This window comes from Mandrillus leucophaeus, unplaced genomic scaffold, assembly GCF_000951045.1.
Source record: "Mandrillus leucophaeus isolate KB7577 unplaced genomic scaffold, Mleu.le_1.0 Scaffold578, whole genome shotgun sequence".
NCBI lineage: Eukaryota > Metazoa > Chordata > Mammalia > Primates > Cercopithecidae > Mandrillus > Mandrillus leucophaeus.
In genome coordinates, this window is record NW_012106230.1 from 1,467,746 (window position 1) to 1,490,177 (window position 22,432).

General features: G+C 36.5%; 2 protein-coding genes and 1 pseudogene across 2 annotated transcripts; all 3 read left to right on the plus strand.

Annotated features, from left to right (window-relative positions):
* Positions 1-3,076: 3,076 nt before the first annotated feature.
* On the plus strand, positions 3,077-4,117 carry LOC105552891 (olfactory receptor 5M1). Its single transcript, XM_011998714.1, has one exon. The coding sequence runs from the start codon at positions 3,138-3,140 to the stop codon at positions 4,083-4,085; it is 948 nt and encodes a 315-aa protein (XP_011854104.1). The 5' UTR covers positions 3,077-3,137; the 3' UTR covers positions 4,086-4,117.
* Positions 4,118-11,035: 6,918 nt separating this feature from the next.
* Positions 11,036-11,974, plus strand: LOC105552917 (olfactory receptor 1030-like). Its single transcript, XM_011998740.1, has one exon. It carries the CDS (start codon positions 11,036-11,038, stop codon positions 11,972-11,974), a length of 939 nt encoding a protein of 312 aa, XP_011854130.1.
* Positions 11,975-19,901: 7,927 nt separating this feature from the next.
* Positions 19,902-20,833, plus strand: LOC105552918 (annotated as a pseudogene).
* The last annotated feature ends 1,599 nt before the right edge of the window (positions 20,834-22,432 follow it).

Below are 22,432 nucleotides of genomic sequence, written 5' to 3' on the forward strand. Positions count from 1 at the left end.
AAAATCCAAAAAAAAAAAGAAAAACAATATAAGTATGTGTAAAACTCTTCTTTGAGTAAGTATCATACACATAGCTAAATTTTGTATTTTCTATTCATTGCTGTATAAATAAATTAACATTGCCTTCTGTGTGGACATCTGATTATGTGATTCCACACTTAAAATTGTAAATACTTTGCTCTTTCTAAATGAAAATAGCCCATTCATTACTTTTCATCTAACCATTCAGTTATTATAGAGCCAGTTTTATTTCTGTCAGAAAATTCACTTTGTAAATCTTATGTTTTATTACATAGCCATTGTATACCAACATATAAAATACATACATACATACACACATACATTAGGGCATTTTTTTCTTCAAAGTGAAAGCTTTCTACCTAAAAATGAGCCAAATCTTCAACATTTTTATGCAAAACAATGTACCTCTACATTAAGGGAGGAGGAAATGAGGGACACCAGTTTTATAATCTTATAATACCTTATATTCCATCATAATTTTTTTTTTTTAGATGAAGTCTCACTCTGTCACCCAGGCTGAGGTACAGTGGTATAATCTTGGTTCATTGCAACCTCTGCCTCCTGGGTTCAAGCAATTCTTCCTGCCTCAGCTTCCTGAGCAGCTGGGATTACAGGCACACACCACCACACCTGGCTAAGTTTTGTATTTTTAGTAGAGACAGGGTTTCGCCATGTTGGCCACTCTGGTCTCAAACTCCTGACCTCAGGTGATCCAGTGGCCTTGGCCTCCCAAAGTGCTGGGATTACAGAGCCACCGTGCCCAGTCTCCAAAATATTTAAGCAATATTATTGTATTTTACAATGTTAGTAATGCAAGGAACCAAAATGAAACACAGAATAATTGAGATAGAGAAGACTTTACACATCAATTTGAAATAAACATATAGCAAAGCTCTATATTCTCAAATTTCATGGGATGTAATAAATCTACATTTTGATTTTGATATATAGCTATGTTTTATTAAATGATTTCTCAGAGTATAACCTACCACCTGCAACGCTAAGAAAATTAGGGATGCTTCTCCTGTCTCGATCAGAGTGCACTTTGATCCATTTGTACTAACCTGGAACTATGTGTGCACTGGAAGATACAGACTAATGAACGCATCTCTAGTCCCTTTGTCCTCTAACAAATACAGTGCTACACAATTTTCAAATATTGTCCATTCTATTTCAACTCCCTTTCTAAATAAACAATTTTATGCATCATAAATTTTATAAATAGTCCTGATTCTAAGACCTTTGATTGTTAGCATGTTAATATTAACCTCGATGGGGCAGACTAGTTCCAACATAAATCCATAACATCCATTCTCCAAAGGATCCTGGGCCCTGACCAATACTTCTGCATCCTACCGATTATGCCACTCTTCTGCTCTCACAGTCTTTCAAATCTTTCCTCTCCTCAAATGTCTCACCTGTCTCAACTTCCTACCCCTTAACTCTCTTTAGATGACGTCACTGCAGTGTTTATAGGCAAAAGCTGAAGAGTTCTGACGAGCAACTCCTTGTTTTCATTATACTAAAAAGGCAAAAGTTATCTACCCATGTTTTCCTCTTCCATGTTATTGAAAGGGATGGCTAATTTCTCTATTTGTGCTAAGGATCTCATACACACTTGTACTGAAACTTTACATAAATGTAACATAGGGATTTCGTCCTCACAGGACAGTCTAGCTCCAGGAAGCATCAAATTAAGGTTATGCTCTTGAGGAACAAAGCATATTTTAATTGACTCTTTAGAATTAGTTTAAAAATACTCTAGGGAAGATGCCTAATAAATATGTTGTAAATCTTGCTACCTTGTTTTCATAAGATATGGTCTGTTAACATTAACAGGTAGGTCATTTTTTACATTTGTTCACTAAAAATACAACTTGTGTGTGTGTGTAGAGATAAGTATTCCATCAATGGGGAAAACAAGTATTTTTTCCAATTTCGCTTGACTTTTCTATCCATGTTAGAATTGTATTGATTCTCTCAAATAAATTGTATGCAAGCTCTTCTGATGTGTATGTGAGAACTAAATAAACAATGGCTTTAAGGTGCAGTTTTTGGAGTTGAAATTTTTACAATCCTATGTTACTTTCAAAGAGAACTGAAAGAGAGTGGCTCGAGTTGGAAGTTAAGACCGCTTTTATACATTATCTGTGCATACCTAAACAATATTATCATGAGTGGGTTAGTGGTACAAAAATGGGAACCAAAAAAATATCCACACTTTTCCCAAACAGTAGAGTTGTATATCTATGCTTCAAATGCTGCATTCTTAGGAAGATCTTCTCTGAATGGTCATCCAAAAGCATCCCACATTCATTTTTTCTTCACATAAAATGGTATTGCCTGAAATTATATGTACCTTTTCCTGTGTGTTTAATATCTGCTCCCTCTATTATAATGTGTACTCCATGAGCTGAAATACTTATTTACTGTAGTAACCCAAGGGACTGGAACAGAAATTAAGCTATACAGTATACATGAGTAAACAGGCAGCTGACATTACAAAGTGGAAAAAACAAGTCTTCTTTTTGTACCCTCTTAGCCATGTATCAGATAGCAATTCATTTCTCTAATTTAATGGTTCCTGAATAAAGGTAAGGCACACAGCTATCGGTTTTAATTGAAAATTCTTTGCTTTTCTTTCTTCATTTTGTGTCTGAAACAATACAATATCAGAGCTGAAGGGATACCAAAGATCAGACTTCCTTTATTTATCCAATTGCAAATAACCTACCGTTGTCATATTTAATTTTCATTCCTTTGGGCTTTTTGTTTCCTGACAAAGCTTGAATAAAATTACTAAATATGGAGTCCACCAAGAAGACAGGTATAAATATATGAATGAAGAAAATTATGTATGTATGGCAGAGAGAAATAGAGAATATGTATGTTTGTGTAAGTATGTGGGTTTGATGTATAGAAAGACACAGATTAAAAAAGACATATAGGAAGAAAATGTTATGTAAAATCTCTGATGTGATTATTGAAACAAAAGAAGTAACTGTCACCTTAATAGATGAATCAGTGAATGATAAACGGATGAAACAAATGCCAAATCTGAATCAGACAGAAATCCTCACATTCTTTGTCACTTTAAGTTTTCAGGAGATAAGAAGATGTTCTCCTCAAACCACACAATACTGACAGAATTCATTCTCTCGGGACTGACAGATGACCCAGTGCTAGAGAAGATCCTGTTTGGGGTGTTCCTGGTCATTTACCTAATTACGCTGGCAGGCAACCTGTGCATGATCCTGCTGATCAGGACCAATTCCCACCTGCAAACCCCCATGTATTTCTTCCTTGGCCACCTCTCCTTTGTAGACATTTGTTATTCTTCCAATGTTACTCCAAATATGCTGCACAATTTCCTCTCAGAACAGAAGGCCATCTCCTACGCTGGATGCTTCACACAGTGTCTTCTCTTCATCGCCCTGGTGATCACTGAGTTTTACATCCTTGCTTCAATGGCATTGGATCGCTATGTAGCCATTTGCAGCCCTTTACATTACAGTTCCAGGATGTCCAAGAACATCTGTATCTGTCTGGTCATTGTCCCTTACATGTATGGGTTTCTGAGTGGGTTCTCTCAGTCACTGTTGACCTTTCACTTATCTTTCTGTGGCTCCCTTGAAATCAATCATTTCTACTGTGCTGATCCTCCTCTTATAATGCTGGCCTGCTCTGACACCCATGTCAAAAAGATGGCAATGTTTGTAGCTGCAGGCTTTAATCTCTCAAGCTCTCTATTCATCATTCTTCTGTCCTATCTTTTCATTTTTGCAGCGATCTTGAGGATCCGTTCTGCTGAAGGCAGGCACAAAGCCTTTTCTACATGTGCTTCCCACCTGACGACAGTTACTTTGTTTTATGGAACCCTTTTCTGCATGTACATAAGGCCTCCATCAGAGAAGTCTGTAGAGGAGTCCAAAATAATTGCAGTCTTTTATAGTTTTTTGAGCCCAATGCTGAACCCATTGATCTATAGCCTAAGGAACAAAGATGTAATTCTTGCCGTGCAACAAATGATTAGGGGAAAATCCTTTCGTAAAGTTGCAGGTTAGGCCTGTGTTTATTTGTAATCCCTAAGTGCCTGTGGGGTAACAAACTGAAATGGAAAAACCTAGTGTAGTCATGATTTTAACATTATGGGCTGTTAGTAACCACTTTAGTTTATTCTCAAAATTAACACTTTGAAGATTTAGTTTTTAAAAATAAAAGCCTTAATGTTGAAATTAAAAATGTTTTATTTGTCAGAGATTCTATGAATATAAATTGTTTGGTATCTAATAATTCTGTATGAAAATACTGTGTTTACTTACTTGGGGGTAAATTTTTAACCAACAGCCTGAGAGAAGCTCTGAAAATCCAAACCCTTTGAGTATTACTGTCCATAGAGCCATAGTGAGGTTCAAGATAGGGTGGATAATTTTATATTTAAAAAAAAATGATGCCGGGTGTGGTGGCTCACATCTGTAATCCTAGCAATTCGGGAGCCCGAGGCGGGTGGATCACCTGAGGTCAGGAGTTTGAGACCAGCCTGGCTAACATGGTGAAACCCTGTCTCTACTAAAATTACAAAATTAGCCAGGTGTGGTGGCACATACTGTAATCCCAGCTACTCGGGAGGCTGAAGCAGGAGAATAGCTTGAACTCCGGAGGAGGAGGTTGCGGTAAGTCAAGATTACGCCATTCCATTCCACTTGGGTGACAAGAGCGAAACTCCATCTCCAAAAGTTAAAAAAAGAAAAAAAAAAAGAAAAAAAGAAAAAGAAAGAAATTATTTCTACTTCAATGTGGTGTCTTGAACAATAGCTCTGAAACCTGTGAACTTATTGTAATCACTGTGCAAAAAATGTAAATATATGAATCACCTATATGTTAAATTTTCTGTTAGTATTCTCAAAACCCACACTATAAACATCTTGAGAAGCTTCTTTTTAGTTCATGTGGTAATACCGGTTATGGTCCTCGATTCTGAAAAATCAACTCTCAACACCTTTTTTTTTTTTTTGAGTTTTCAAATGTATGGATCCATTTCTATCATCAAAATACTTCAATTGCATTCCACGTATGTTTTCCAGTGCAGTACCTCTGACTTAGGAATAATTTAGTTGCAGTCAATAGGGCCTATCAATTGATATTTGCATATGCATAAATGACTTTGTTACTGGAAAAAAGGGTCTTGATCCAGACCCCAGGAGGGGGTTCTTGGATCTACAGAGCAAAGATTTCAAGATAAGCTGCAAAGTGCAGTGAGAAGAGATAGTTTATTAAAGGCTACTGCATTACAGAGTAAGGTGTTCTCAGAAAGCAAGTGGAGGAATGCACCCTCTTTAAGTATTTTTTATATACTAGTAGGTTGTGCCTACATGTGGGTAGGCTGACAGCATGATAAAATTTATCATTATGTTGATCTAAAGAAAACGATCCTTGATATTTTAGTGTGTGCGTAACTATTATTATCATGATAAAAGCATATACTCTCATGAGAATTGGGACACCTAGACTCTCGCTGCATGAGACAATGGAAATGTCCCATCCTTGAAAAAGTACATTCTTGTGCATCAGTTTTTCCATAGCCAGCTGTCCCAAGATTTATGCCACCTAATAAGCTGATAATAAAACATTCTCTTCAAGTTGAAACAGAATGCTGTTGTGGAAAAATATTTGGCCTTGTAATTATTCAGAACTGAGCCTGAATTCTAGTTTTATTACTGTTTTTGTTAGCTAGGTAAACTTAGAGAAGTTCCCTCTCCATATCAGTTTATTCAAATGCAAAACCCCATTTCATGGAGTTATTGTGAATATCAAATATTATTTTTAATGTACATTTTCCTCAATTGCATTTTGAGGCAAGTATGCTGAGTTCCAGTGTGGACTCAATTCCATGAAAGTTTTTTTAACATGGGAAACATGATAGAAACAATAAGTTAAATATGTTAGTTTTTTACTTATTTAACATATGATTATTATCCCTGTCAGGCACTTTCCTCATTGGCAGTCACCAGTCTCTTCTACCTGTTTGTTTCTTCATCAGTCTCTTACTGTTTCATTGTTTCATCTATCTATTTCTAAAACATTTCATGTTTTTTTCCAGAAATTATTTGTACCTAGTATTATTTGTTTACATGTCTTAGGCATCCTATCAAAATGCAAATCCCTTTATCAAAGAAATACTTTTAAAATATTTTTATTATTTAGATTAAACAATATTGAAGTTTGTACTTAGTACATATTCTTGTGTGAACTTGATAAAGGGCAAACAGTGGAGGAAATTCAGTAGTGCTCTTGAGATGGGAAGGACAATTACCTGAATTCAGGTTTCATGAGAAGTTAAGTGTCCTCAGACTATTTTAAATTTGTTTTTCAGTTTTGTATAAAGTGTTACCCTAGTTGGATAACAGGTGATTGCTTTGAGCTCTACTGAGGTATAAAATATAGATTTTTTTTCTAACATCTTGATTCAAGATAACATAGTACAACCAATGAGTATTTCTTCCCTTGAGAATGTTCTCCACTGTGATTTCACTTCTAATTACCTCTTCTTACTCATGTGGGGATTCTCCTGAGATACGTGCTGATACCAGTGATGTGGGTATATATCTTCCAGCACTGGCCAGAATTTGACCTTTGGGGTCATGAAAAAGACACCCTTGTTTTTACAGGTAAGAAAGGAAATGTTTTTGCATATTATTTTTCAGTATCTAATAATGTCTGCATTCACTTTGTTAAATTGTGTACATTTTAGACAGTAATGTGTTTAAATAGGCAGTTTTGAGGCAAATTTGCACAGACAATGCATTTTCCATGAAAGAAAATCTGTAGGGAGCTTACTTAGCTTCGTCTTTCACTTTTTTTATAGTCCCAGTGTTACGGAAACATCCTGGTAGAATTTCATAGTATGACTATTTCAGCAGATGTTTTCACTGTTACTAGTTTCAAGTAATATTATTTTTGTGTTTTCCATTTGCCTAATGTCTTGGTGCCTACTGTCACCAATCTCCACAAGAAAAAGGCAAATTGAAAATAATTTAGGTCTACATAGCTTAATTAATCATATAAAAGTTTTCTGATGTCTAAGTAAAATAAATGCTCAAACAGACTTTTTGTTGTGACCATTAAACCTATGTGAAAGTGGTCCATTAGCTTCAGTATGTGAAGCTCACAAAATTGGGTGACTAGATATTACGTCCTCTTGGGTTCTCTTAATTTATAAGATTCTGGGTTCTTTTCCAATGCCCTATTTTTGTCTAGAGACCTAGATTTTTACAAGCAATACTTGTACCTCAGTGAGACTTTAGTTTTCAGACTATTATTTTATTTTTTTCAACAAAATACTTGAAACATAAATCAGCTGGATTATAATCAAATCAGTCTGATCATAATCAAATAACTTGTGTCAAGGACCTTAAACAGTAAGTTGATGAATGAAATTCTCATGCCTATTTTTTTAGGCTGCACAAGTAGTCACAGAATCATGCATTATATCAAATTCATCATCATCAAAGTTACTGTCTGCATTTGAATGTATGTTTTGAGTGTTTCTTGCCTCTCAGTACCAGTGGAAAGATTTCTCATGGGCTCTATATCTGTATATTAGTTATTATATATTAGTCTATTAGTTAGCTCTGATTGCCATTGTCTCTACAATGCTAGAATTAAAATATGGTTAATGATAATCATCTCCACTAAAAGTGTGTGTCCAGATGACCAGTGAGATCTGAGCAAATTTGCAAAGCTCCTTAGTCAGGACTAAAACCAAGATCTTGTACTGAAGAAGTTGCTCATCACCTGAGAGTTAAAAGAAGCCCTTGTGCCTTCCTTCTTGCCAATTAGGTTACAATTCATAGGCATTATTCTAGATTCTTGGCCCAGATTTTTTCATATTCTTTACAGTTTGGGCACTGATACCTTGGTTGGCTGGCTTTCTTCTTCCTCATCCATCTCTTACTTTTGTTAGAGTGCCTGTCACTATCATCTGTAACTCAAAGAAAACTCTAACTCAAGATCTTTATTTATTCATATATGTTTCCTGGGGCAGAATAAGGAGACAATAATATTAGATACATTGAATTTTAACATTTTGGAAACAATATCCATCATTACTCAACCAGTCAATGGAACTGAAGGAAGAGATAGACCTTCCTGGGAAAGTAAAATATTGTAGAAGGAGAGCACTGCTCCGAGAATTATATGATTCCTCTTCTGATTCTTCTGCTTCTGAGTTGTAAGCTGGAACCAGAATGTCAAATTTTCTGAGCCTGGTTACTCACTTAACTAAATTTACTTCCTCTATGTTGTCCAGTGCTCCACTTCTAGCATCCAGCACCATGTCTGGAACTTGAAAAATGCTCAATAATTATTTGCTATAAGCATGCATGCATACATAAATGCATGGTTGACAACGTATTACAAAGTGAATTAGTATTTTTTTAAGTATAAAATTTCACTTTAATAAGAGTTTAACAATTGTTGTAAGATCTCATGCAATTTAATAGAAAATATTTGTCTGATATTCTTAGATTAGGTGAAAAATAAAGTGCTACTCTTATTGATTTCCTGAGCCTGCTCAGAAGAGGTAAGTTTTATCAGCCTCTGACAAGTTCTCCATTAATGACATTTGCTCATGTCTGAATTGCCCCATGGAAAAAAAATTAGTTGTAAATTTCATTTTATGCAATTGTTAGTATACTGAAATTGTTAATCAAAATTTGGAGACAGATTAACACATATGATATTTTAACTTAATTTGATATTTTATATATTTAAAATAATTTTTGATAAATTCAGTAAATGCGTAATGTCTATATAAATTACAAGCTACAAAATATAATGAATACACATTAAACCACTCCCTAGAATTATAAGTAATTTCTGTGCATTGTTTAAAGTAAATACACCATTTAATAATTTTCCCATTTAAATAATCTATCATCCATTAATCCAATAGTAAACACTAAAACAGTCCATCTTTCCAACTCCGATCTGAAGCATCATCTTTGTTATATGTCACATCACCTATATACATATAACCATTCCTGCACTTTCTATTCTGGAACATAAAAGTGTGTGTGTTTTTTTTTTTTTTTTCCAATTTCATGTCAATAACACACTGTCCTGAATACTGGTTTTATAGTAAATCTTGATATCTAATAAGTAACTGCTTATTGTCCTGGGAGATATTGACTCTTCCTATTTTACACTTCCATATAAATATTAGAATCAGCTATTCCACAAGAATTGTGATTGAATTTTGATTGGAATTTATTTGACTCTATGGATCATTTAGGAAAGATTGATCTTTTTACGCTATTGTATCCTTCCCTCAGTGAACAAAGAATCTCACTCCATTTTTAACTCTCTTTCTTTTCCCTCCTTCCTTCCTTCCTTCCCTCCCTCCCTCTCTTCCTCTCTTTCTCTTTCTTCCTTTCTTTTCTTTTCTCCTTCCTTCCTTCCTTCTTCCTCCCTCCTTCCTTCCTTCCCTCCCTTCCTTCCTTCCTTCCTTCCTTCCTTCCTTCCTTCCTTCCTTCTTTCTGATGAAGTCTCAGCTCTCTCTGTCACCCAGGCTGGGGTGCACTGGCATGATCTCAGCTCACTACAACCTCTGCCTCCTGTGTTTAAGTGATTCTCCTGCCTCAACCTCCTGAGTAGCTGGGGTTACAGGTGCACATCACCATACCTGGCTGATTTTTTGTATTTTTAGTAGAGACGGGTTTTCACCATGTTGGACAGGCTGGTCTTGAACTCATGACCAGAAGTGATCAACACGTCTTGGCCTCCCAAAGTGCTGGGATTACAGGCATAAGCCACCACATCCAGCCCATTTTTAAGGCTTTTTAATGTTGTGTGGCAATGGCATCAAAGTAGATCAGATAATTTATTCTGGGCATATTAGCAGCGAGTAAGTACAGATTGAGAACCAGAAAACATTTTTTTTTAATCATCTTAGGGTGATTAAGTTAATTCCTTTTATCCTAATGACTAACCTATACATCAGGGTTAACATAATGGAGGAATGGGAAATTCACTGATATAGGACTTCTTTATACAGCAATATAAAAGAGCATGTGAGCCAAGCAGAGGACTATAATGTTGGTTCTGTGCAGCATGAATTTAGTAAAATAGTGAGAAATTAAAATACAGGAACAAATTAAAACATAGATTGATACCTCAAAGATACATATAAAATTTCATATAGAATTAAGATATTGATGAAGGAGCATAAATACACTTGTTTAACCCAACAGACAGGCTAAATTGTGGTGTGAAAATTGGACAAAATGCTTATAAACACATGATATCAATGTTTAAGACTCAAACGAAAGGCTTTATTTACACGAGTTCTCAAAAACTAATTTATAACACAAAGCACCAGCATCCACATCACCACCGAAAGCACTACCACCAAAAACAACAAAATATATAAATACATGTTTTTAGGTTCAAGACAGTAAATCAAACTTGGTGAGATATTAGCAGATCACCGAATGGGGATGTATGAGATAAGCATCTGACTGGGATTAGTCACTTCATCTCTCTAGGATTCAGTTTCTCAGTCTTCAGAATGAAGAACTTTGCCTGGGTTATCTTCAAAGTCCTTTCCACCTCTTATGTAGCTTTGTATGTATATGAAAGCAGGTCAGTAGAAGTTCTAAGCATTTCAAAATCTCTATTACAATTTAATCTTTAACATATAAGTTATCTAGATTTTTAAAAGAAATTTCCCAAAGTATAGGGATACTTTCATTTATAATTTTGCATTAAGCCTCCAACTTAATTGCACACTGTGATTACAAATTCAGCCTCAATGGAAGCCACTTGTTGCAAATGTTTAGACTTGTTTCATAGTATAACTGTTCATCTTCAGTTACAGAACTGCTACTGAGATAACATAATTAAAGCCTTTTGGCTTTTTTATACAAAGCATGATATTTAACTAGGGTGTCAGTGATTTTTAAAAAGTTTCTATTTCTCCTTAATCAGACCAATGCCTCTCACATGAGACAAAGAAATGTCCAGAAGAAACTATACTGAAGTGACAGAATTTGTTCTCTTGGGTCTAACAAGCCGTCCAGAGCTGCAAGTTGCCTTCTTTGCGCTGTTCCTTTTTGTCTACATAGTCACTGTGGTAGGAAACTTGGGGATGATTATTTTAATCAAAGTTGATTCTCGACTTCACACTCCCATGTACTTTTTTCTCTCCAGTTTGTCCATTCTAGATCTGTGTTTCTCCACAAATGTCACTCCCAAAATGCTAGAAAATTTCTTTTCGGAGAAGAAGACTATTTCCTATGCAGGTTGTTTGGTGCAGTGCTATGTTGTCATTGCTGTGGTCCTTACAGAGCACTGCATGTTGGCAGTCATGGCATATGACCGCTACATGGCCATCTGTAATCCATTGCTCTACAGTAGCAAAATGTCCCAAGGTGTTTGTGTCCACCTAGTCATTGTCCCTTATGTGTATGGTTTTCTTCTCAGCATGATGGAAACCTTAAGGACCTACAACCTCTCCTTCTGTGGTGCTAATGAAATCAACCATTTCTACTGTGCTGATCCTCCTCTTATCAAACTGGCATGCTATGACACATACAGCAAGGAGCTGTCCATGTACATAGTAGCTGGCTACAGCAACGTCCAGTCCCTTCTCATCATTCTCACATCCTACATGTTCATCCTTGTCGCTATCCTCAGAAGCCGTTCTGCAGAGGGAAGGAAAAAAGCTTTTTCCACATGTGGCTCCCACCTGACAGTTGTCACAATCTTCTATGGAACCCTCTTCTGCATGCATTTGAGACGCCCCACAGAGGAGTCCGTGGAGCAGGGGAAAATGGTGGCTGTGTTTTACACCACAGTGATACCCATGCTGAACCCCATGATCTATGGCCTCAGGAACAAGGATGTGAAACAGGCATTTAAAAAAGCAATAGGAAAACAAACATTGGGAGAATAAAAATGCTAAGCTATCGTTAAAAATTTGTGAAGTAATGAGATATAATATCATTGGGTTAGATTTCACATTTTAGGCTAAATTTGCACAATTCATTTCTGATTTTCTGTGAGGTAGCTGACTGAGTTAAGCTTCCTGAAACTAGTGAGTTGAAATGGGAAGAGCAGAAGATTCCATTTAGGCTTGCGCGGTGGCTCATGCCTGTAATTCTCAGCACTTTGGGAGACTGAGGTGGGCGGATCACGAGGTCAAGAGATCGAGATCATCCTGGTCAACATGGTAAAGCCCCGTCTCTACTAAAAATACAAAAATTAGCCGGGTGTGGTGATGGTTGCTTGTAATCCCAGCTACTTGGGAGGCAGAGGCAGGAGAATCACTTGAACCTGGGAGGCAGAGGTTGCAGTGAGCCGAGATAGAGCCACTGCACTCCAGCCTGGCAACAGAACAAGATACCGTCTAAAAAAAAAAAGATGCAAAACTAAATTTTTGCCTTATTTTGTTTTGATAACAGTCATTTCACTAGTTATTTTTATAAATCATGATGCTTAGATTTAGTTGTATTTAAATGTCAACATGAGCAGGGAAGCCCACCCCAGTGCAAGTAAATTACTATATTCTTACTTTCCTTCCATTTCACTTATCATTATACCATGAAGGATTCTAATATGGTCTCAGCCAAATTACAATATTCCTTCATCTTTAGAGGTTGTTAGAGAAGGATCAACATTGTTGATGTTAAATCAACAATCAGCAAGTGTGTGCTAAAATTTTCTTACTTAGTTTCTCCATTGATCAACACTATATCTTACGACGTCTTTTTTTTTTTTTTTGAGATGGGTGGCGTCTCCCTCTGTCACCCAAGCTGGAGTGCAGTGACGCGATCTCAGCTCACTGCAGCCTCCACCTCCCAGGCTCAAGCAACCCTTCCTCCTCAACCTCCCAAGTAGCTGAGACCACAGGATCATGCCACCACACCTGGCAAATTTTTGTGTATTTTTGGTAGAGACAGGATTTCAACACATTGCCCAGGCTGCTCTTGAACTTCTGAGCTCAAGCAATGTGCCTGCTTCGGCCTCAAAAAGTGTTTGGGATTACAAGCATGAGCCACCATACCTGACCATGTTAAAATGTCTTAGCAGCAAAGGCAAATACAACGTTATAATCTGTGTCAAAAGAGAGGACTTGTGGTCTTCATGGACCATTGTCATAAGGGAATTCCTTGTAAGTGTGAAGCCATGGTGTCAAAAAATTCCAATCCAGCCAGTCACAGTGGCTCATGCCTGTATCCCAGCACTTTAGGAGGCTAAGGCGGAAGGATCACCTGAGCTCAGGAGTTCGAGGCTGAAGTGAGGTGTGACTATGCCACTCAGCCACTCACTTCAGCCTGAGCAACAGAGAAAGACCCTGTCTCTGAAAAAATAAAATAAAATAAAATCCAAGTATCAGGAAAGAGTTGGAATCAGGTTACTTGGCTGTTTACCCAATCATCTAAAGATGCTTCTCAGCCTGATGAATAGTTTGAGGACCTAGAACTCTCCTTCTGTGGTGCTAATGAAAGAACATTATCCAACCACCTAAAGATTGGAAACAGAAACAAAACTATTAGGGGTTACAAGCTGAATTACTGCATAGCAGGAGAAGCAATACCTAGCAAAGATGTGCCTGATATCCTAAGTACTGACCAAGCCTGATGGTGTTTCTTCTCACATCTAACCCTACTTTAAAAGTTAAAGGAATGGATAAGACAGTAATTTAAATACAATGACTATCATCATTTTGTTATATTGATGTTAACCAATAATATCTAACCATTAGTTCAACAAAGACATCTTTGGATTGAAAATAATTTTGCCAGTAGAGGTACAGTTTATCGTGTTAATTGTTATGCTTAGGAAAAAAGGGAATATGATCTTCAGAGACCCATGAGCATTTATTAAAATCTTATTGACTGATAGATGGCCCACACAGCCTTATGTTCTAGACCATAATTCCATTGAGTCAATGTTAGTTAATATTCCATGATCATATATATCTGAAAGAAAATTGAACTGTTTTACCTTTAACACACTCACACACACTTTTATGTGTGTGTGTGTGTGTGTGTGTGTGTATTTTCCACAAAGCAATTCTCCAATTCTCTGTGGATACCAACTTTTCCTACAATTCAATTCAATTCTGACACTATCTACCTGGCATTTGCCTCAGATCACACAGGCTCACCCCACAATATTCCTTCGCCCCACATCCCCTAGCCACTTCAGACACTGATGGCAAGTCTGTGATCCAGGGTTGCATGATAGCTCCAAAATGCTCTATGTTATTTGAATAAAAAATAGAGTATAAAATTGGAAAAAAAAATTTGCCAGGCAGGGTGACTCATCCCTATAATCCTAGCACTTTGGAAGGCCAAGGCAGGAGGATCGCTGAATTGAGGAGTTTGAGATCAGCCTGTGCAATACAGTGAGATGTTGTCTGCACAAAAACAAACAAACAAAAAACTAGTCGGGAGTGGTGGTACCTGTCTGTAGTTGCAGCTACCTGGGAGGATGGGGTGGGAGAATTCCTTGAGACTGAGAGATTGAAGCTACAGTGAGCCTGTATTGTGCATCTGCACTTCAGCCTGGGAAACAAAGAGATACCCCATCCCAAAAATAAAAAATAAATTAATAAAATTTGGGAAAAATTAAGAGGTCTCAAAGTTTGGAATACAGAAAACTCAGCAGTGATCAAATAAGAGTAAGAATGCATCACTAGAATATAAAATCCATGAGCATAGACACAAGTTTTTGAACTATGTTTCCAGGCGCACAGTAAATGCATAAATGAATAAATAAATGAATACTGATATCTATAGATGATGACATCAAGATCAAGAATTGTGTTTTTTCACCAGGTGCAGTGACTCATGCCTGTAATACCAGCACTTTGGGAGGCTGAGGCAAGAGCCCCAGAGTTTGAGACTAGCCTAGGCAACATAGCAAGACCTCATCTCTACAAAAAGTACAAAAAAATTCGCTGGGCGTGGTGGCATCAGCTTGTAGTTCCAGTTACCGAGAGGCTGAAGTGGGAGGATGGCTTGAGCCCAGGAGGTTGAGGCTGCAGTGAGCCAAGATTGTACCACTGCACTTCAGCCTGGGTGACAGAGCAAGACCCTATCTCAGAAACCACCACCACCACCACCACCACCACGACAACTAACAATTGTTTTTCAATGCTTTGGAGTATATTCATCTGCTAGCACTCAGATGCAGCCTGAGGAAAGCAGTAAGAGAAACCAATCAGGTTAGTATTTTCCAACGTGAAAAACAGAACCTCCCTCTCTCTCTCCCCCGCCATATATATATATACACACACACACACACACATATATGTACACACATACACATATATATATTTTTATTGTTGTTGCTGTTGTTTGTTTGTTTTTGTTTTGAGACAGAGTCTCGCTCTGTCGCCCAGGCTGGAGTGCAGTGGCGCAGTCTCGGCTCACTGCAAGCTCTGCCTCCCGGGTTCATGCCATTCTCCTGCCTCAGCCTCCCGAGTAGCTGGGACTACAGGCGCCCACCACCATGCCCAGCTAATTTTTTGTAGAACCTCAAAATATTAATCAAGCTCAATTAGAGAAATAGAGTTGCATGCTTTATGATATAGAGATTGTGAACTGAAAGTATATCCACTACATTTTCTAACAATTATCTTTGTCAATATAAATTTAAATCATATTTCTTAAGCACATTAATTTATTTTTCTCTCCTAAATTGGTGGAAACTATAAACATGAAGAAAATAGCGACTAGAAATCAGTTTTATCAATGGAAACAATACATCAAGGAATATATTTTTAAATATTAAAAAGAACAAAACAACATAAACAACAATGGGAAATGATCAACCCTAACCTTGGAATTAAGTTGGTTTTAGAGAATTATATTTCTCGTTTCAGAAAGGAGAAGCCCATTTAGGGTTCATCGATGACTATTCATAGGAAATGTATCCTCCTTTATTCTCTCAGTTTTTACTAACTTTCTTACTCAAAAAGGGAAGAAACTTTCTTCATTAATACAGAAAAAGTGCTAGTGTGCCTATTGTGAAGTATAAGTTATTCCAAATGTATTTTGTGACTGATGTGATATTGACATGATTCTTATTACATGGGAAAACAAGACCATTTTTCCCCTCCAAACAAATGCAATACAGTCCCTAGGATACATAGAAAACATTTTAAACAGGAAGAAAGCAAAACCTCAAATTTTTCAAGCCCTTGTTTTTAAAAGGTCTAGTTCTGTTTAGAGACATTTTGCTCTTGAGATTCACTTTACATTACAGATGATGCAATAGGTGACATTTTAATTACTTCAGGGTTCTATCTGTATTCCCCACCGAGAAAGCCCCATAGTGGTTAATTCGACGCTTATAAATCCTTCTGAATTATTCATTGATCATGGCAGATGGGATGCCTCCAAGAAGATTTTTTTCTTATGCACAGGTAGGTATATGCACAGGGAAAATCAATGTGTTTTTATAAAATCTGTCTAAAGTGTCAATTCTCTAAGCTGTCCTCATTCCTAGCAGGAAGGTTTCTTATTCTATGGAAGGTGCGTAGGAAGTGGAATTAGAAAGACTCGTCTGTGGCAATAGAAGTTAGATGTGGATGGTGCTTTGGACTCGAAGCCCCCAGTGCAAGAGCTATAATTCAATTAGTGAAAGAAATCTATATTACTTTACCTGAACAACAGAAATCCTTCTCATCAAGTGTCACTAAGTGGTAACCCAAAAAATAATGGTTTCTGTTTCATTTACTGAAGGTATTGTCTTGGTAATACAAGTGATATCAATTTCTCTATTTCTTTGTGTCTCTGTCTCTCCCTCATACACGTGTACAGAGTCACTGAATCAAACTTTTATGCAGGACGAGCATCTATACAATATCAACAATATGTTTGCAAACTCAATTATTGACATAGAAGCCTTCTTGTCCACAGATATTAATAAATGATTCTACATTACTTAGAAACCATTAGGTCCTTTTTTCATTCTTCTTTCTCCATCATAACTGGCTGGAGCTTCACATGGACACAGCCTGAGAGAACTAGTCAGCTCTGTGTGTCATCGCCTATAATTCCCTGCCTTGTTACAGGTAGCACTTTGACGATGCCTGTAAGTCCCTTGCAGTTTATATAAACGGGCTCTGACACTTCCTAGGGTGACCAACCTTCTTGGTATGCCTAAGATCATGGGGTTTACCAAGATGCAAATCTTACATTCCTAAACTAGGAAGTTTGGAGACAAACTGAGTGGCAGTTGTTCACCCTACTTACATCTCACCACAACTGATGGTAAACTTCGATGGATTTCATGAGAGGGTCAGCAGTTTGAATCTCATTTTGTTCCCCAACTTAAATTTGTCATTAAATGTCTATTCAGATTTGAAGCCTTCTTGGAGACTCAACTCATTTGGCTTGACTTTACTTATTGATACACTCAGCACTTAGATGCTTGAAGACCAATATCAGTTACTTTTTTCTTGTATTTTCTCCTTCTGAATACATGACACACTAACATAAGGTACTCAAAAAACAAGGCCAGAGAATGTTATAAACTAAAAGCCAAAGTCTTTTTCTAGGTATTTCTACCGAAGCCATTTCCATTTTGAAAAAACAAACAAACCAAAAAAATTCAACTTCCAAGAACATTTGAGATTCATATTAAACGTTTTTACTCATATTATCCTGAATATTATGTTTATAGTAATTCAAGGAACACACAATTCTGATATGAGTTTTTTATGTGTAACTCTCTTAACCCTTGAAGTTCAGAGTCTTCTTCACACAAGTGCATGACTTTCTTAACCATTATTGGACACTCAAATTGTGTAGTGAAATGAAATATTCTTCACAAAAACTCTGAGAAACACAACAGGTTTCTTATGGCTCTTCTTTGGTCACATGATGATTAAGGAAAAACAAAAGTGTTAACTATTTTTTTTTCTAAAGGCATAAAAGAGAATGGCAAAATAAAATTGGGATTTTAGCAGATTTATATAGAATGCTTAATATTAGCGAAAGTCAGTGGGTTTAACCTACATGATAATTTTTACAAATAAGAAAATCGGAGCAAAAATGTTAAAAAAAATGTAACTGAGCAAGAACTACAACACACAGCTTGGCATTTTCCTCAGTTTACCCTTTTATGTACATTATCTTTGTTAATTGTCATAACAACTCCTTAAGGCACACTCTTTCATTATCCCTATTTCCCCATGAGGAAACTGAAGCACAGGGGTTAGGTCTAAGGTCACATGCACACCTAGTAGGTAGCAGAGTAGCAGAGCTTGGAATTAAACCCAAGAACCTCTAGCCATTTTGATACTAATAAAATGTTTCAATTTTGTTAATATATAATATCTAAAACAACAAATGGATCACCTGAATCATTATTTTTTGAGACCACCTGGGAAGTGATAATCATATTTTTCTAACTTGCTTTTAGGTGGCAAATATAGGGTAGTTTTATAGAAAAAAATGACTGGTTATGCATCCTCTTGGCCCATGAATACATATAGCATATGTAGAAAATTGCTGCTTGTAAATTAGCTCAAGATATTTAAACTAGAGTATAAGAGTATGCTAGAAGGTATCCAGAATCTAGATGGCTAACTGTCTTAAACCAATGCAGTCAAAAACCAAAAACACCTTTACCCCTAACGTCTTAACAAATGTCTCTAGCTTGCTGGTGCATTTTACACATTTTATTGATTAAGCTTATATACTTAGAGAAGAATAATGTAGTCCTTCACCCAGTATTTTATTCATCTTATCTTACTCACCCTTCTAAGACAGAGAGAAAAGAAGAGGCTGGCATAGAATTTGTTAGTGCTTTAGAGCCAAGAGATAAGATTCTAAAGAAGAGATGATGCTTGAGTTCACGCTTATCAGACTTGTTTACAATGGGGATATGGCTGGCAATGATTGAATTTTTTAAGGTTGATTTAAATAAAATTAATAATTGCCTAATTAACTAAGAAACTATTCTCTTTTGATATGTGTAGTGAGTTTATGTTAATGCATGTATACAGTTTTTATTAAGTCATTTTTTTCTAAGTAACATTTAAATTTTGCAGGATGATTAAATGAAGGTACCATTTAACTAATTATGGAATAGTATATATTTTTTGCATGTAGCTTTAAATAAAGTTCTAATATGTGATAGATCATCTAAGCTCTACAAATATAGTGAATAAGTAAAATGTTAGCCCTTTTTAAAGTTAGGGCCAGTGTTAAAAGGTTTTTGTCTTTCCAGAATATGGCAAAAATAAAAATTGTGCTTCTTAGACATGCAAAAACTAGACATCATAAGTTATATTGCTATGTTTCTGTACTATTTTACCACTTTCTGATGTAAAATCTTGCATATATATGGCCAGGCGCGGTGGTTCACACCTGTAATCCCAGCACTTTGGGAGGCCGAGACGGGCGCAGCACGAGATCAGGAGATCGAGACCATCCTGGCTAACACGGTGAAACCTCATTTCTACTAAAAATACAAAACATTAGCCTGGAGTGGTGATGGGCGCCTGTAGTCACAGCTACTCGGGTGGCTGAGGCAGGAGAATGGCGTGAACCCAGGAGGCGGAGCCTGCAGTGAGCCGAGATTGCGCCACTGCACTGCAGCCTGGGAGACAGAGTGTGACTCCCTCTCAAAAAAAAAGAAAAAAAAAAAAATCGTGCATATATATATATATAGCAGAAACACTGCTGAGAAAAGATGTATGAGAAAGAAGAGAAGAGAGATATAAGGAAAAATAGCAAAGATATTGAAAGCAAATGAGTTAGAAAAATACAAATGTAGAATAATATTCCGTGTGTGTATTTACTTATTTATATTTGTTTTATTAGATAAAATGCATCTATCTCTGGATCAGATTTAAGAAAATGCTCAATTTCACTGATGTAACAGAATTCATTCTTTTGGGATTAACCAGTCGTCCTGAATTACAGCAACTTTTCTTTGTGATTTTCCTGCTGGTCTACTTTATCACCCTGGTTGGGAACATTGGCATGATCATATTAATCAGGGTCAGTCCCCAGCTCAACAGCCCCATGTACTTTTTCCTTGGTCACCTGTCTTTTGCAGATGTGTGGTTCTCCTCTAACGTCACTCCTAAAATGCTGGAAAATTTGGTATCTGAGACCAAAACAATTTCCTATCCTGGATGTATAGTGCAGTGTTTTTTCTTCATTGCTTTTGTCCATGTAGAAGTCTTCATTCTTGCTGTGATGGCCTTCAATAGATACATGGCGATTGGAAACCCTCTACTTTATGGCAGCAGAATGTCAAGAACTGTCTGTATTCGACCGATTTCTTTCCCTTACATATACGGCTTCTTTATCAGTTTGATCTCAACACTGTGGACCCATGGTTTGTACTTCTGTGGGAACATCGAGATCAACCACTTCTACTGTGCAGACCCAGCTCTCATCAAAATGGCCTGTGCAGGGACTTTGATTAAAGAATACACTATGCGCACATTGGCAGGTCTCAACTTTTCTTATTCCTTATTGGTCATTTATTATCTCCTACATTTTCATCCTCATTGCCATCTTAAGGATGCGTTCAGCAGAAGGGAGAAAGAAAGCTTTCTCCACGTGTGGGTCCCACTTGACAGCTGTCACCATATTTTATGGAACACTTCTTTATGTACCTTAGAAGCCCAACTGAGGAGTCTGTGGAGCAGCGGAAAATGGTGGCGGTTTTCTACACCACAGTCATTCCTATGTTGAACCCCATGATTTACAGTCTCAGGAACAAAGACGTAAAGGAGGCCATGAGCAAAGCGATGAGTAGAGCATTTTTAAATAAATAAGAACTTAAAATGTATTATGAGATTCTAGTTCATTAGAAGAGGTGGAAATTAACAAAGTTTTTAGACAATTTTGAAGAAATGTGTTATTTATATTTTCAGTAGGTACAAAATAATAGATAATTGAAAAAGGGATAATGGTGTCCAGATAAGAGAAGTATATAAGAAACAAGACCCTCTGGCTCACAAAATCTGAAATGGTGAAAACATGTTGACAATACCATCTACAGTTTTTCCTTTCTACACAATGCCATATTCATTTTTTGTAACTGGGGAAGCTTTTATGGTTCTTTAAAATTTCGTAAGTCCATTCTTTCAATTATGTTTTCAAAACAGCTGCAGTGTTCTCTATGTGTTTTTGTTTGTTTGTTTGTTTTTTGCCCCTAGAGTAAGTTTTGGCTCTAGATTATGTTACTATTGCAAAATATTTAAGTAGAATATGATTTCACCATTAATTATTGTTAAAATGGAAAACAACATTCCTGAGAATGGAATATATTATGTAGAATATATTACAAAGTCTAAGCAACATTAATTATTGTATACTGCCTGAGTTTTCATTTTCAAGTGTATACTAATACATTAAATAAAATTCCGTTATAAATGACTTATTTAATATCCTCTGATATCCATTTGAGATCTTACGTATATCTTACCATTTTAAATGACAATCAGAAAGTGATGACACAATCCCACTGGTGTTCTGGAATGCAGAAGGTGCTCCTCTAAATATATTTCAGTAAATGACTTTTGGAATATTTTGAACACTTATAGAGGTGTATTTACTTCTTTTTCCTTTGCATTTTGTTTTGTATTTTTGGGTTTGATGGTAGAAGAAACTAGCTGTTCCCCTTAGAAGTTCTAGTGCATTCATTTGCACTGTATCTGACTTTAAAATTAATAAATCATAATTTATGTGCAGCAGGTGCCTTATCCTTTGCTATTTTACCATAAAGTCCTCAGATTTTGTGTATATTTTCAATGTCAATCTATTGCTCCATAAGGTAGAGTTCTTGCTTGAAAGTGGCTGTCTGTCAAAAATGACATTTCCCACCACTACTACAGTGTGACTAGTTCTCACAAATGGCATGGATGTGTGAGTTTTACATGAAAAACTTCTAGGCTAACGTGTTTAAAAAATGTAGATGGCTTCCCCATTCTTTCTCCAACACCTGACAGCTGGATATTGATGCTCAAGGTGACCGTGTAAACTATATATTGTAGAGGACAGTAGGCTCAGCAACTTAACACCCTGAAAGACAGTGTGGAACAGAACTCCCTACTATGATCTGGAATACCTGTTTGTGAATTTCATGGGGGAGAAATAAAATTCATGATATTGTATGCTTTCAACCTTTCTTATTCTTGTTGACTATATTAGCTAGTAATTTGCTGATATGCTTACATGCCCAAATTCCCGATCCTCAAGAACTAAATCTTTGATTTTGTTTTAATAATCTCTATGGTTTTCTGTAGCAATTTCTGATTTTAGGGTTACAAACACCATTTTTTAACTGTTTTTAGGTTTATTTTTATTTTTTTATAGCATTTCTCTAAAATGCCTGATTGATTACATTCTTATTTCTGTGACTTGTGCCTATG